Here is a 17,585-nt window from a genome sequence, read left to right as displayed (position 1 = left end):
CACAGAAGACCTACTTTACAAAATGAGCATAAACTGTCACTGTGAACTGTGTGTACATGGCATGTGAGGCAAATATGCCCTTCATTCGAAGGGGACGACACAGATCATATCATGCATGTTTTTACCCCGTGATGTATACCGCTTTACTGCCTATAGATTCTTAGATAAAGATTCCACTAAATTAAGCACCGAGGGGGTTCTGTTTAGTTTCCAATTCGTCATTCCCTTCAAATGGCCTGAAAGTCAAGTGATCACAAAAGTCATTAGAAGTTATCCTCTGGGTACCATAAAGGTACTTTTGTGTCTTTTTGTATGCAAATGGTGCAAGTCTAAACCTTTTGGTTGCAAGGTGAGTTGGATGTAATGGGCTGGACCTTCGCTCTTGGATGAGACATGGGTTTCTATTGGCGGGTTTGACTTGGATCCACAGCATTGGCTGTAGACCTCGCTCCCTCTGTAAACACCGAACAGAAAAAAACACTGTGTTGAGCTACAGGGAGGTCTGTTTATGTTATATTGCTCTTTTCTATTGAAAGGCTTTAAATGTAGTCATGTACCAAATTTCACCCCAATCCATTAAAAAGCTGTTAAGATATTTCAATCTATTTGACCGGCCTTCGAGCTGCACCACCAGCATAGCTGCAAACAAAGCCATTGACAGAAGTCAATCCCAATGTCACAAAATAATAAATTCTAATTGAATGTTTTCCACTGGCAATCAGTGTTGTATTGATTAGTTCAAAAAGTTTATCGCCAATGAAATGATGATACCAGTCAGACATGGTGATCAAATCCTTCAGTGGATTGATGGATGTGCAAAGCTTCATTTCTATTACCATCCATTGATTTTTGCTTCAATTTCTATTTTTCCTTCATGTAATGGCTTACATCAAGTCCATGTTTAAATGACTGAGGTAGTCCTTTTCCATGATTAATGTAGTCAGAGGAGTGAAAACTTTTATCAAAACTCTCCCCCATCATTGTTTATATCTCATTCTATCACTGATTGTTTGTTGAGCTGATAAAATAAGTTCAATCTTTTTTTCCTCTGAGAGCTATAGACAAAATTAAAGTGTCTGAGATCTACTTATATTTAGTAACATTTATTCACATAACTTAGCTCCACCCAAACCAGCCCAATAATGTTCTTTTATGTGAGCAATAACAAATTGATAATCAACACACATTTTGTATCACAACAGCTTACATTTAAAAGCATGTGCGTGCTGTGTTTTGCAAGTACATTGCAGGTTGCAGTTTCTGTCCTCTGACCTCTGTGTGTTTCAGTCAGGGCGGCACTCCACTTCTGCTGCACTGAAACGGTGTGGAGCTGACGCGGGTGAAGGCAGAGTGTCGTTATTTGATCGCGTTCATAGCGTCATTCTCAGGGACAGGTTAAAAAATAACTATTTAAAAAAAAAAATGCTGCAATTGATCTCCAAATATACCCAGGCCAAGTAAGCCTATGAATGGGAAACACTGCATATTGTTCAAACCTTCCACGATCTACTCAGAACCAGGTCCCGTTCTACTGGTAGTTTGCGAGCTACGAGCTGGAGATCCCTGCATTGGTCCATTAACTGTGAAATATACCTCATATGTAGACTTCCTTTTGCCTGACGAGTACACGCTTGCAACTACAAACGTCTTCAACACACTTTGCACACATGCAAAGCACAGCCTGGCATCACATTGTATTTATCAACTGTTGACTCACTACAGAAGATGCAAATTAGAATGTCAAATTAACATATCCCCCAATATGTTGTATATTTTTAAATGGCTTTGACAATTTAACATCTGTTTAGCTGACAAAAAAAAGATTTGCCATAAAACCCTACTTTCATCCTGTGGGAAATGTTCTCTTTGTGCTTCTGCCTATCTGCATTGTGTGAGCATCCACGATGGTTTGCACTGTCAGAGCACAATGTAGCTAGAAATGGGCAGTGAATGAGACAATTAATTATTTATACAAGGAAAATCAGCATAGCAGATATGAATATAGCAGCCAATGTCATTTGAAAGACTCGATATTGTTCCAAATTATATCAAATAATTCAGGCGTCAAAGTTTTGCCTGCATCTTTCCAAAAAAAATGAGCAAAAAACAGCAATTTAGCATAACGGCAACTGAAAAAACAAACGTATTTCACAATCTGAGAAACATTATGTTTAACATCGTTTGACAATAGAACCCTGAGGAGGCGGATATCACATGCGTGGCTTTTGTAGTAAGATCTAATCGTACATGATGCCGTTGAAAGTCAGGGGAAAAAGAAAAGTGCAAAAAAACTCAGAAACTAATCCTCATTCATAAGAAAGCCTGACATTTCAATTCCACAGTGTGATGAAGCGGATCGTCAAGTCCCACAATATATATTTTTGTACAGATCACTATGAATATCAATGACAAAAAAATACTTTTTTAGAAAGAATTAAATAAAGTGTGCCAGAATATATAGGCAAGAATATATGCTACAGTATCACACTTTCCAGACCTTCATGTTCAGTAACAAGGTTATTTGCCACGAGTGGAGGCATATGTTGATTATTATTTTTCTGTTTTCATGGTAAGACTTTTCAATGAACACAAAATTTCTCCTCCTTCAAAGATTGCATAAAACTACTTGAAGGTCAAAAACATTTGTAATGCAAGGAACCATCTCACAGCAGAGCTGAATCACAGAAAAGGACTGCTCATTTAACTGAGAAATAGAAAGTCACAGTGGGCCAGTAATTGCATTTCACCTTCAGCATGTAAATTTAATCAGGATGCATATCACTATGTATCTTGAAAACGACGACATCATCTAAATCACCGCCACATCAACTTTACATATGAACCCCACAGGATCAAGGAATTTTAGGAATGTTTTTATTCCAAACAGAAAATCCTTCAATAAAATGTCATTCTTTCAAAAATAAACTATTTAAATTAAAAGTGAATGGGTTTCAAACGAAATCTTCTTCTCATAACCACCAAGATTTTCATTTAGGCTGGGTGAGTTTTCTGTACAATTAAGTCAATTTTTCTAGTCATTTACAGTCAAGGTCATAATGATGCACCCCTTTGGAGAATGAATGAATATCAGTACAAAACTTGGCATGCCATCCACTAGCTGTAGGGATATGCTGCCAGACTGGCCCAAATGTGCCACCAGCATTTCAACGGTCTTGTTTCTTTCCCCTGCAGGACATACAATTTCAATCCAATTATTTGCCCAATTTAATATTTACACTTCAAATATTCTCACCTAAAAGTTGGAGCATCCTGAACACAAAGAATTATAACACTACTTGAAGAAACATGGTCTCTCCATCTTTGTTCTTCTCAAGATTTTCTAAGACTATAAACAGTTTAATATGGAAACCTTTGCTCACATGCCAACTTTTAACTTGTCAGTTGCCAGCTGGCCTTTACACTAGGATGTAAAGGCGCCAACCTTGATTGCAAAGAGTTTATCCAAAGAGGGCAAAGATGAAAATGGGATGAGGAGCAGAGGTCTCAGAAGACAGCCATCTCTGGAAGCTATACTGCCATGCTCACGACCCTGCGATCTTGCTAGCGAGTAAATAAATGAAAGTTAAGCATTAGGTTTCTGTCTCTGAATACTAATTTAATCAGTGACATTCAGCCAATTTTCCAGTTGCTGTCAGGCTGCAGGGCTGGTTAAGCATGCTGTAAGAGGCAGCAATTCCAGCTTGATGTCATTCAAGGATAAAGTCATGTCTTAAAAAGATGGTTAAAGCGGTGAGGAAAGCAATAAGGGATGACATGTTTACATTCATTCTACGACTGCTGTTGGTTTTCTTTGTGCAAACAGTAGAAGAAATGATTCAATTAGTTTGATTTGCACTCAACTGTGTAAAGACATACGATTGAGTCGCACAGGAATAATAGCTTTTCATGCTTGGAGAAGAACTGTTTGTCTATGACAGAAACGGTTCGGAACGTTTGTAACTTTTGTTTGATTTTCAACCAGCTGAAACCAATTTTTTTTTAAAATGTAACTGCTTACGAATAAAAGGACAAATCATTCGACAAGTTAGTTCTTTAAATTGTTGGTATCTGCTTTCTCAAACCTTAATCCCTTTCCAACATTAAAATGAGTATATGCGGTATCCGCAGAAAAGTAAATTACTAAATTAATTTTATAAGAAATCTTCGACACACATGTTTGTCATATCCTACAATGCAGTCTAAAATCGGTTACATCTTAACAGAGTAAAAATATTGTTTTCTGTAAATCACATCTATCTTTCAAATAATGCTGCCTGTTGTAATAAATTAATCCTATTTTCAATGTCCTTCTCGCAACGATACAGACAGAATTTAAATGTTTTACAGAACTTTCTTGCTGTGTACAAGTAGTCAAGTCTATTGTGAATGCAAGAAAATGATGGAATAGAGTTCACTCTTATGGGCATGAATATATGTGAAATATCTGTCTTAAAAATGCAAATTATTCTAGTTACTGAAGGTGGCACATTAAGTGAAGAGGCTGCCTGGTACGACAATCACTAAAAAAGGATGTAGAATGTCTTATGTTTTATTTCTGTTGCATCAAATTTGGTGGAGTTGCAGGCTGTTATTTATCTCTATTCGCAGTTTCAATTAGGTGGAAAAATAAATGTCAAATTTTGCTGGAGTTTTTAAATCTCACTTCCAGCCTGGTGATAAGAATAGGGAGATTTACTGACTGAATTTGGGATGTTTTTTTAAACTGGGGTTGAAGTAAAGGTTAAAAAAAATTAAAACATTAAATCCTGAGCCTACTAGTGTAAACCAGTCAAAAAGTACATCAACCTTTAGTTTACACAGACAGTAAATCTAGGGACCTAATCATCCCGGTGTTTTGCCAAGAAGACATCTTTGTCAGGTTTTACTTCGGAGGATTTAATTATGACTGTGTTCAGTGGGATTTTCAGGACACTGAAAAAAGGAGCAACTTTATGTGATTTCACTTTTCTTAACTTTCTTGGAGTAAACAGTGCACAAGGCCTTGTAAAGTAGCAACTAATTTGCCCTTAATAACCTTGTGCGTGTAATCTCATAGTGGTCGTTACTGTGTTTAAGCACCACTCCATTTCTACTTTTCATATTCCTTCTACAGGCATGTGTGGGTAAAGCACCGTTATGGCTACCTTTAAAAACAGAAATAACTGAGTGTAATGCAATTAAAAGTAAGCAGTTATCTGCTTTCATATGTATCATACTTCCCCTTTTCCAAAATAGTTGCGTAAAATGTCTCACAGTGAAAACATTTGGCACATCATGAAACAAAAAATACGACAAAGGAGACCCTGAACTGTTGAGCAGCTGAAATCCTATATCGGGCAAAAATGGGACCACATTTCACTTTCAAAACTCCAGCAACTGGTCTCCCAAGTTCCCAAACGTTTACAGAGTGTTGTAAAAAGAAGGGGTGATGCAACACGGTGGTAAACATGAGCCTGTCCCAACTTTCTTGAGACGTGTCGCTGGCATCAAATTCAAAATAAGCATATATTTATATAAAACAATCCAATTTATTTTGCAACATTTGATATGTTGTCTTGGGTAAATTTATTTGAGAAACGGGGTTGTAAATCCAAACATCTACTGCATAATATGAGTGGATCTTTGTCAAAGAAAAAACACAACCCTTCTTATTGAGTATTCCTGATAGGTACCGTGTTCCCCTCAGGATGCCAATGCTCATTAACAGAACAGAAACAGAACAGAACCCATATGGACCAATTCCTCAACCTTGGCTACAGCTTCTTCAAGCTCATTTTCAGCTTGTGCGCACGAAATATTAATCACTGTACAGTCTTTAAGAAGTGTCGTGGGCTGAATTGTGTGATACATGATACCCAAAGAAAATCCCACACAGTGTAATTACACTAAATTCTGTTTACTGGCAAATATGTCTCCTTCACAGGGTTTTGTGCAGAACAAAAACCATGCACTGCGAATAACACCTCCAAAAATCTCTGCGTCATCCACATGGGGGGTGAGCTGTCAAACAGGTGGTGCCAGGAAACGTTGCACAGCCTCCGTGTTCAGATCCACTCTTCTACACATCAACGGCCAGACTAAAGTTAACGGTTAAGTAATTGCTGTTTCTGGCTGAGAAAGCTTTTTGTCACCTGCAGTTTTATTTTCAGATTAAAGATTTGAGATTTATATATTTTTGCCATGAAGGGCAACAAATGTCTAAAAATTAATGGAGAAAACTGTGATGGTGTAACCTAAGGTATGACTCAAAGAGTATTATAGGAGTTATATTTGAAGATTCTTACAAAGCTTCATATGTTCTCTGTTAGGAGTAAATATATAACACTTAAAAATGGTGAATGAAATATACCCAGATTTTCTTGATAGCTATGTGGATCCAAAATATTGTGACCAACTCACAGGCTGCTCTAGATTCAGTAACGTGTTGCAGTAAAAGTGAAAAGAAAAACAACTGTAATGTAAACTAGGCTTGGATAAAGCATACAGCCAAATCTGCTGTATCCGACTCAGTCACTGCTGTAAAACTATGGATAAACCGTTTTAGTTTATTAGTTTTACTATCAGAATTTGATCAATTTGGTCCGTATCCATTTAAAAAGTCTAGAACAGCCACACGATTTAATTATTTTATTCCCATTCAAGTTATCTTAGGGCTAAACTGGAAAGTTCGACAGCTTGGCCAGCGGAAGTCTGGTGTCTGATGAAACCTGCCCATAGAGCATGCAGAAATTTTGGTAAAAAAAAAAAAATTAGCCTAAAGGCTCAACTGATAAAAAAGTGTCGTCACACCTTTTTTTGGCTTCCGCATTCTTTTGTGTTTTATTGCTGTATATGTATTAGAGATTATTAATGTGCAATTATGTGATTGATACTGCTGTTGCTCTGCGCTCATTCTCCAGGCAGATTTGTGTGCCATTTGAATTTAGGCCATACAGCTACAATATCAGGAATTATACCTGCATAATCAATTACATGAGTTGCGACTGTGGCAATAATTAATGTAGATTGGGTCTCCAATTAATGGAAGGACCAACTATGTGACTTTCCTCGATAAAGGCACGGAAATCAATAATTGTCTTTAATCAGATTGCACGGCAGGGAAACGTTTGAATCCGTCTTTGATAAGCTGGAAACACATCATTGTGATGTTTAGTGTGAGCCGTTTTACTTGATGCCTGTTTAACTGTCATTTTCACCCGAGGTTTTATGTGGTAGGTAAAAATGCTAAATCCTACAGGAGAGGAGCTTTACAACTTGGAGAATTGATAGTAATTTTGAGCCACGAGACTCATTCTTCAATCTGAGACATTTGATGAAAAGGAAGTAAGAATATTAAACTTTTTTTTTTTTTTTTTCCCCCCCGAAAGATGGAGATTACAATTCTGGAGGTTTGTTTCTGTTCTTAGTAGAAATCAAACTTAGCATTTAACATTTTCTTCTGATCACAACAACAGGAAACACTTACAGTATCGCGTATTCTATTCATCCTGTATAAAAGTAGTTGACCATGTTCTCCAGAACAGTTTGTTCCAATGGACTGACATTCTTTCAATCTATGAACATAATTCACAATAATCATCTGAAGTCATGAAGTGGAATTACTGTTGTGTTATATGAATAGGGCCTTGATTAAAATAATGGCATCGATTGAAATTTGTCTAGTTCGTACTTCATGACAAAGCAGCCTGAGATCAAGTGTTTCCCGTTAATGACATTTGCCGTAACTGCTTTCTCCGACACTTCTGCGCGAGGATAAACATCACCATTATCTAAACAAGACGGCGAAACAAACGCGGCTGAAGACGGAGCAAAGAAAGATGTATAGAAACACCAATTACAGTAATTTGTTACGACGCTCCGCCAACAATCACAGCTAAGACGCAGTGTTCTGAGACAGCAAGATGTGATAGTCTGCAGTGGCATCGACTGTATGTTGCGTGTGCGTGCGTGTGTGTGTGTGTCCATCTGTGTCTAAATCTGTGTGTTTGCATATGTGTTGGATTCAGGGCATGTGAGTTGGGGAGGACAGCAGATGCAAAGCATGGGAAGAGGATGGCATCTGATTTACAGGACGCAAAAAGCATGACACATGCAGGTCTTCAAATACCCACAGAGCTGTGCACACGAATACACACACACACACACACACACACACACACACACACACACACACACACACACACACCAGATTTTTCTTGTCAGGCTTAAAAGTATTGTTCAGGAAGTGAGCGAGGCTGTCGTGCTGGGAACAAATATATGTATTTAGTGTTTCAAGCTGAGTGCATAATGTGCTGTTGAAATGTGACAATAGAAAGTGTAGTAACGGCATCACACCAGCCCCGTCTCTGAGAAAAGCTCTGGAAAAAGTCTTCTGCACTGCGTCTGTTTCACTCAGTCGGCTTTATCATATCTGCACGCAAACCAGTAGACCATTAGCTGTTCGTTTTGCTGTCACCTTGCAACCCGTTTTTATCTTACTAACAATTATTTCACGCATTACAGACTGTCTGAGAAGACAGTGTGTTCATGAGTCACCTGCAAAAACATCTGAGGAATTCATCTCACGAGTACGAGTGCATCCAAGGTCAACGTGGAAAGTTGGAAATAGGAAAAGTTGTGCCTTATTTGTATATTAAACTTAAGCTGGGAATCACAAAATTGAATTCAGACTTGATTTTCAACCGTCAATTCTCCATTTAATACACAGAAAATGGGGTTAGTGAAGTGATCCGTCTCGCTGTTATTAAAGTTATGTCCCCAGCAGTGGAAAAAATTATCTCTGCTTTGACTGTATCAGTGAGACTTGCTCTTCACAACCCTGTACAGGAGCAGCTCTTTGGAAATGAAACAGAACATTTCCTTCACGCTACAGGAGCTGCCTGACGTTTTGTGGTGCAGTGGGAATTAGTCACCTGCTCTCGTCCGTTAATGCACAATTTTGACACGTTGCCAACATTAGTCAGTGGGTGACGGTGAATCGCAAAATACTTCGCTATGTTTAAGATAATTATCAGAACTGGAAACTCCACATGCTTGCCTTCTGTAGAAAGGATGACTCTGGTGTGCGTGTGCCCTGTATGCCATCCGGATGTTACTTTTCATCCCACCAGTATAACTTCACATTGGCAAAAATTTTATTTTGGGATTATCAATTTAGAATCATTAAAGAGTAAAATTGTGATTCTTATGTGAGAAACCCAGGTTTACAGGTTTACAGAGGAAATGTCCTGTTTATTTTCTTAAAGATCTGTTAAGGATTAAGACATGAAACTCTCAATCACCAATGTTGTCAATTCAATGTTCCATTGTCAGTCAATTTAGTGCTGACAGTGTGCAGGAATTAAAACTTTTGAGGGAATCATTGGTACAAAAGATGAGCAGTTGCATTAGAAAATATTTGGTTCTTGTGTGCACATGTATATGTACATAAAAATGCAGGAAGGTTACTTTGTCTACCAATATGTATTGTGGACGGCAACATCAAACAAAACAATTTTGTTAACTCGCTTACTCAGTGACAGACATTCGCTTTACAGCACTGGTCCCGCCTTTGTGGTCCAACCGAAAGTATTATATTGATGTTATTTATCTAATCTATGAGCATCTGTTTCATTCCAGCTCAGAAGAGTTTGTGTCCTTTGTTCTCTGTGTGTGTCATAAAGGACGGCGCTCAGCCCCCACTTTATATACACAGAGCACAATAGAGGTAAATAAATTGCACATAACGTTATTCAATTTGTTTTCTCGTCACTTTAAGAGCAATGATAGCTAATGAAATTATTTTAATGGACAGACATCGACACTAAATGCCCAAGTTCTCCCAAGCAGCAGAACGATATGGTATCGGAGGGGATATTGTCCAATTGTTAATCAGTAGTTGATGGTATTATTCTCTGGGTCAGATAAAAAAAACATAAAAATGTTAAAAGGGATTTACCAAGACACGTAGGCAGCCGTTAAAATACCTGGCGTGGCCATTCAAGTAAAGTCTTATGTTTTCTCACTGAATGATGCCAAAAACAAACAAAAAAAATGATATTGATTAAAAAAAACAACTTAGAGATTTATGTACTGTATTTTCAACACATAGTACAGCTTACAGACTTACTTTAAAGTAAATTCAGTATTCTCAACTTCATAAATCCCTTTTCAGGTGAGACTCCGTGTGAGGAGATTTGAGAACAAAGCAGAAGCTTGTGAGATTATAAATTGTGGTCGGATGTGTGTTATCGCTTTGCACCATCAAATAAAGGAAATTCTGAAGTATAAGGGCAGGAAGAAAAAAAAAAGTCATGAAGAGGGATAAAATATTCTTTACTGAAATAATTACCATAACTTAATGCTGTGTAACATCCCCTCCCACTATAGCGAAACAATGTCCCCTTGTGGAATTAATAATCTCTCTCTCTCTCCATCTCTCTCCATCTCTCTCCATCTCTCGTCTTTAAACTTGCTCGAATCAGTTTGACCTTCTTTCACTCTGCATCTGAAGCCAACAGAGCTGGTCGGGCTCTTCTTTGAAAATAACAAAGGGAGAGCCGATCTGTTCCCATCTTCTTTTCATCTCCACTCACACCCTTCCTCCCCAGATATTTTTCTCTTTGACGCTGATATGGTGGAATTGTAATTTTTTTTCAAAGGGAGCAACAATCCTGCCTCTCTGCACAACCTGAACATTCAACAACCACAAAGCTCAAAGATGATTTGGTGAAATCGGGTCTCTTCCGTACCGTAACACAACAGATACTCGGGAACTTCAAATCCTAGCGGCGGCTAGTTTGACCGGTTATGTTTTAACACATGACACGGTGCTAAAATCGTACAAATACATAACTCCATTGATGTGTTTTTTCAGCGGGTATCTTACTTACAACAAGATTCAGTAAGTTGAGCAGTTTAGTGTTTGTATGTTGTATTTATTCAGTTAGAGAAACGATCTTTAGAAAGCAATAAAACAGACTACATCTCATCTCTGTTGCTAGGGTCGTTGCTAAGGGTTGGCCTACTTCCTGGATGGTCAACATTGCATACATTACATTCGCCTCTACTGACGCGACTGACTCCAGTTGTCAGACTGGAAAACAATCAGTTTTAGTTCCAAAAAAATGATTAGAACTAAAGCATTTCTGTGATGTGCCTCATGATTAGTATCAAGGGAAGTGATTACATATTTATTCCTTTATCAGGTAGCGCATTTTTCTTACTCGACTTGCAATTTTTTCAAATTCCTAAAACTTTATGCCAAAAACTCACTTAAATCTCTGCAAATTACATCGCAATTTGTGGAGAAAATTCCGCTGCAAAATCAAGCATTTTCGATCGCAACAGTCACAGAAAACTCCGGGAAACCCTGGAGGGACTGAAAAATGTAAAGTAGTACCTCTGGAGCTGGAATCTGTTACTCCAACTCATAATGTAGGCCTATTTACAGAATGATCCGGGCCAATAACCTACATATAGAGTATGTAAGGACCGTATAAAAAATGAGTTTCTTATTCAAATAAAGCACACTATGCCAACAAGAGACTGTGAAATTGGAGAGACTGACAATTTCTGCAAATAATTCATAGTGTTTGTGCTGAGTGGCTAAGTTAATGAAAAATATATTTCAGAAAGGCACGCAACAAAAACTAAATTGGAAAGCGGTTCAGCAAATGGTGGACAGAAACAGCTCTGAGCACTTCTCTGTCTATATACGTAGTTTCATTAGGATGTATCGGAGCAGCAGCGGCACAGCCTGTAATTTAACAGCTGTTCAGACCAAACTGGTGATAACGGAGGTGAGGGCGAGATTAGATTTGTCGTTTCTGACGTTCTCTGTCTGAAACATGGACAATCTCTTATCATTTAGCAACGGTCTTATCAGCTCACTTATCTGAGCCCGTGATTATCAACAAGCTCAGAATCACTGGGAGGAATCACAATTAAGTTTCACAAGGATTAAAAAAAAAAAAAAAAAAAAAAAAAAGGAGGATCAACTGTACACAAGTATATGGAAGTCATTTGAGAATGCAAGATGCAGATTTGTCATATGACCTTGTTTTGACGGGGTGCCCTGAAGCTTTTTAAATATGCAGAAGTTCTACTTAAAAATGAATGCTCTCATCTAACGAGGCAAAGAAATGTCATGCAGTTTTCTCAGTGAAACACATTAAAAAACAGAAGGTAGATCTCCACTATATCTTGGTGTGTGGGGGAAAAATGGGAAGTATGTGAATTATACTGCAAACTAAGTACACACAAGGAAAATTAAAACTATATACTTTGTCAAAATGATAATCCTGTACAGGGGTTACACTTCTTGGGGGTTTTAAGAGGGCTTACACCAGTTCCCAGCACTGCACCCCACACTTATTCACTTGAGCTTTTGATTGAGAAGTTCTTTGGCACATAACTTTAATAAAAAAGAGACTTAGCTACAAAAATAACTTCTAAGGTTTTGACTTTATTGGTGGTGTGTTCAATGCCTTATCTACAATTTAATATGAGCTATTTCTGACGCAGCCTATTCGTGAATCTTTTTGTGCAGAGAGGGATTTGTGGACACAATCAGTCACAAAGAGGTTTTGATATATGAAGTTCGATCCAAAAGTTTCCAGACTATTTCTGTTGTACACAAACTATGTGCAGCACAGTAATGCTCTCGGAGCGAGGCGAAGCAAAAACATTCATCTTTAATCAACATCAGCACCCGAGTTACACGTGAATTGTTACCCTGGGTACGTATGCATTTGCAATTTCAACATAGGCTTGAGAGCTCAAATTGTGCGCTGTGGGTGTCAAATTTTTGGGGAACAGGAAGAAGTCACAAGACCCAAGTGCCAACCGTGCTACAGTTCAGCGCTGAATGTTCTCCCTCAGACGTTTCAGAACGTCACAGTAGAACTTGGTATTGACAGTCTGTCTCTGGGGGACGAAATCAGGAGTACAACCCAGGGAACGTCCAAGAAAACACACCTCAATGGGCTCCTGACCTGACGCGCCTTCTTCAGTATTGGGCAGGGACTTTCTGGCCGTCTTGAAAATTATAAATGCCACTCAGAACACCTCATCCCGCTCATATCTTTATTGCTGTAGGCTTTCTGAAGCAATTCAAGGGTGTTTCACTTCCCTTATTTTGACACAAACATTGATGCGCGCTCTCTGCTCAAGCGCATGATGAAATCGCACATACAAGTGGTTAGAAAAACGTATGTAATACAGGTGCTGATGACGATCAAAACGATGTAACGTTGAATACTTACTCATGAAAGTTATCACTTCACACTTCTGTGGCACTTTGGATTTGCCACTAATTTACTACTTTTAGACACTCGATAAATATCAACCATGAACTGCTTCCCCAGCAGGAGATCAAGACATGTAATTGTAAGAGTCAGATATTTGGGGTTGAGGGAACGTATTTTCTTAATTACAGCATGATACTTCTTTAGACATGATAGGACCAAGTTCAGCTTCAGGGAAAAATTTGTCTCAGACCTTTATGAAATAATCTGAAAGTGTCAGACATCTGAGTCAGGAAGAAACGCAGACTGCTGCAGCGAAACCTTCACACACACCCATCACATCACAACATCCGCCTACCTACACCGTGTTTGAGTGTCGTTCAGTTCAAAAGAAATGTAACTCACCCCAGCTGCAAAGCCCAAACTTCCATCCAAGATGCGCTTCTGAAAAGACGGGAAGAGAGACTGAAGTTCAAGGCAGTCGAATCAATACCCTGAAAGCCTGACAGCTTAAGAGCTAACTCTTCAGAAAAACCTGTAACATAACTGGCAAAAACTGCAATATGTCCCAAGAGTCAGAGGTCAAAAGATGAAAATACACAATTTAGTAGCGAATACAATTCTGTCAATAGAGTCGTTTCAGACGGTGTGCTGGAAAGCAATATCAAGCAGTCAGACCGGAGGTCCTCAGCTGTTGGCGACGGCAGCTGCTGTGAATATGTCGCTCATGACATTTGAAAACAAAAAAGCAGACGATACCAAACATGAGCAACATAAACTTTCTTTACGAGTTAGTTTTATATAAGAACTGACTAAACATGCCCAAACTGCAGAGGGGAAGTTTAAACCTTTTCATAAACCGATCAAAAATAAAAATATAACCATGTAAATGATAAAACTGGCTTCTTTCTGTCTGCGCTTATCCTCCGTCTTCACGTAAATGCGAGCGGATGCATGTTTCTCCAGCTGACCGGCGCCACAGCTGAGATTGTTTTTGACACAAACTCTTAAATAACTGAATATTATCGGCGCAGCATGTGCCGCAGTGTCTTCGGGCAAGACAGGGAACACAGAGTTGTGAGGAGTGAAGGCCTACTTTGTAGGCTACTGCAGCAAAAAGGTGCGACATAAGTGTAGACCAACAGGACAGTAGGACATGAGGCACGCTTTTTACATGCAAAGTTCTCCTTAAAAATGAATCTGATCATTTCCCAAGGCTAAGAACTGTCATGCAGTTTGACGTATCCATCACTTTTGCACGTGTCACATTGGACAGTGCACGCAAATAACAGTCCTTCTCAGATTATATCCCATGTCAACAGCTGACCTGATCTTCAATCTGAATGAAAAAGTATGTAACTGCAACTAGTGATGTTCAGTATCTGACTGATTCCGTGTTTAAATATCAAATACATAGAAATCACCTATAGCTATGCCTGAACGTGAAAAGCAGTCACATTGAAAGAAAGAAGGTTGAAGGGTTAAATGAGAGAATTGATATCACTGTTGATTAAGGAAACAATTACTGAGCTCAGCGTTAGGACCGGAAACACTGGGAACCAGCTCACAGAGCAAATGCTTCTTCACTGATTTATTGGATTTTTTTTTTTTTATGGAAAAAGAAAAAGTATTTCTGTTGTAACGAAAATTAAAGAACAGGACTAGAATCTGTTGAGAGTGTAATGAAGTTACAGACTCAAAAAAGTGCATTTTGAGTTAAATTGCTCTCGAACCCGTCTACTAAACAAAGTAGAAAAAATAAGTAGCCCAGAATTAATCCAGTTTATATCCCCTGAAAACCCACAGTTTGTTGTTTTTGTCTGGATTAAAGAAATGAGATACAATATGCTAATCAGAGGGCTTTAGAGGCGCTGGCAGGAGGATTTTGTTACCTTTGGACAGAGCCAGGCGAGACATTTGTTTATCTGCTTACAGTCTTTATATTAAGATACACTTGCTGGCTGTGGGAGTACAATCAGTTTTCTCTATTCAATATTTCCGAACTCTTTCTTTTAAAACAGTGACTAAAGCGAGTACTTGAGCTCGGTCGGTACCTGTCGGCTAGAGAAGACAAACACCAGGGCGGCTCCGGCGGCGGTCATACCCCAGGTGAACAGAGTCCCCAGCAGGGCCTGCGTCATCGGGCTGTAGCCTTCCAGCATGGTGCCACACCTGGACGAACAACAACACACAAACTCAAAGTTATCCCACGGCACATTGAGCTTATAGAAGCGGTCGAATTGGACACGCAGAAGCGCCCGAACTGCCACATCTTCAAGTGGCAGACGTCTTTAATGCCCAATTATCGACAAGGGAACAAACAGAAGACGGGTGAACGCAATCAGCGTCCTCCTCTTAAGTCAACACGCGAGCATTAAAGGCCCTCACGTCACCGGCTGCGTTTGTGTCAGCACGCCGTGGAGCAAACGGGAGTCAGATCCTGTTTGCTCAGGATTTTAATGTCCTGGACTTTCTTATTTGCATTTCTGGAACCAAACCTGTCGGGTTTCAGCTGTCGCTTCACGTCCGACGTGTAATGAGTGAAGTGGTGCACGAATTTGGGATTTTTATTCCATAAATATGCTGATTTTTTATTTTTTTTACACAAGTTCGAAAGAAAATCGATAAACAAGAACTCTATTAAATGAAAAGTGAGTTTACTGAGGAAAATGAACCGATATTAAAGATCTGCGAGCGGTAAAAAGTATGTGAACCTTTGCTCTCGGTATTTGTTGTGATATCCGTCTTATTTGAACGATGTCTTATTTCTTCTGTCACTGCAGAGCGCCTTCGACCGACAGCCCCTACACACGTTCACCTGCAACACATATTGTCGAGTTGTGACTCCTGGGAATAATTACCGATGTAAACTGTAGGAGCTGCTTTCACGGCATCAAGTGATATTTCCATGAGCACATAAATAAGTCTGGGAATATTTACCTCTGTCTGCAGCACCGAAGGCAGATTTCATAATGCACAGCAACTCATACAAGTATTGATTCATGTCACACATGAGGAATTAGTTTGAGAATTGAATTACAGTTCTTGTGTGTTCAAAGGTTGCGTTTGGTTTTGAATGGCAGGTGATTTATTATGATTTATTTTTACAGCTGAGATGTTTGTTTTTTTTCAGTCAAAGTCCGTTGAATAAACTGCTTCCTTAAAGCTTCCCTGTCTGGTACAACCGGTCCACGCCGTTATGAACACAGACACTTACATACCTCACACAAGCTGCAGCACACAGGCAGCTGGAGAACAAACTTTTAATTCTTGCTCGCTTTGCATTATGAAATACTGACGCTATATGTCACCCAAACGCTATTTCCGGTATTGCAAAACAACACGAATGAACTCGGCTGACATTATTTGCGTCCTCAGTTTACGCCAACGCGTATTTTTGATGATAGTTTTAGGTTTACTCACTTGCTTCTGGTGGCACTCCGGCTCCTCTGTGTTTACTTCCTACTTCCTGGTACACGTGTCTATGACAGTGAAAGCTCCGCCTCTGCTCGCAGCCTATTGGCCATTTATATAGACAGCGGAAGCAGTGGGGCAGATGTCTGCTGAGGTTAAAAACCTAAAGATGTGAGAAGTTAAACAAAGACTCAGGTTGACTGGGAAAAGCTGGTTGTTGTTGTTGTTGTTGTTGTTGTTTTTTCTGGGCATTATTTAAGGGCAAGAATATTGTATTAAACATTTCACATTCAAAACGAATCTGCAGTCACATTTCTAAACCTGAGGATCTGATCAAATTCTAAAGGAGAAAACATGAAGTTTTATAGATATATGCAACACTTTCAGTGGTGCTGATGTGACTCACCTGTGGTTTGTACTTATACACTAGCGTAATGTTTCCATTTAATATCACTCCAATTAAAATATATATATATATGCTATTTGTTTATTCATTTCGGTCATTGGGCAGAAATCCTATTTGCCATTGGTCAAATGCGGATGCACATGCACTTCCCTTGAGACATTAAGCCTGGATGAATAGTGGAAAATCTGGAAAAAAAAAAAAAAAAAAGTTTCTATTGCAGCATTGACAACAATTAAGAGACATTATACCTCCCAATTAAGCTTTCCTCCCACTGAGGCCCACAGGAGGGCGACCATTGCAAAGTCACTGCACCATGCTCATGTTCAGAGTGGTGGGCTCGGGCTGGGCGAAGGCCCTTCACTGGCCACCACGTGCTAGCCACCCAGAGCGCGTCACTTAAGTGGAGGTTTTGGGGTCATTCAGTGGGGAGCGAGGTCTAGAATAGGGGGACGTTTATGACAGCGATGCCCGTCTAGCGAGGCCAACCACTGATTCCTTCCAGCTTCCACCAGGTGAGGACTGCAGACTGCAGATGCAGA

General features: G+C 39.3%; 1 protein-coding gene across 2 annotated transcripts in view; it reads right to left on the bottom strand.

Moving 5' to 3' along the window:
- LOC138202276 (zinc transporter ZIP11-like) overlaps positions 1-16,698 on the bottom strand; it is a 129,658-nt gene extending 112,960 nt beyond the window's left edge. The window contains exons 1-3 of one of the 2 annotated variants that reach the window (XM_069156155.1): positions 16,650-16,698; positions 15,281-15,398; positions 13,632-13,670 (exon numbers count right to left, since the gene is read on the bottom strand). In XM_069156155.1, the coding sequence (XP_069012256.1) occupies positions 13,632-13,670; positions 15,281-15,388 (147 nt within the window). In that variant the 5' untranslated portion in view covers positions 15,389-15,398; positions 16,650-16,698. The remainder of the gene's footprint in view (positions 1-13,631; positions 13,671-15,280; positions 15,399-16,649) is intronic. The other variant, XM_069156157.1, reaches the window with a different exon arrangement.
- Between the last annotated feature and the right edge of the window lie 887 nt (positions 16,699-17,585).

This window comes from Embiotoca jacksoni, unplaced genomic scaffold (genome assembly GCF_022577435.1).
Source record: "Embiotoca jacksoni isolate LCO1_2020_lvr unplaced genomic scaffold, fEmbJac1.0.p SCAF_20, whole genome shotgun sequence".
NCBI lineage: Eukaryota > Metazoa > Chordata > Actinopteri > Embiotocidae > Embiotoca > Embiotoca jacksoni.
Note: the sequence above shows the minus strand (reverse complement) of the source record. Positions and strands in the feature narration are given on the sequence as shown.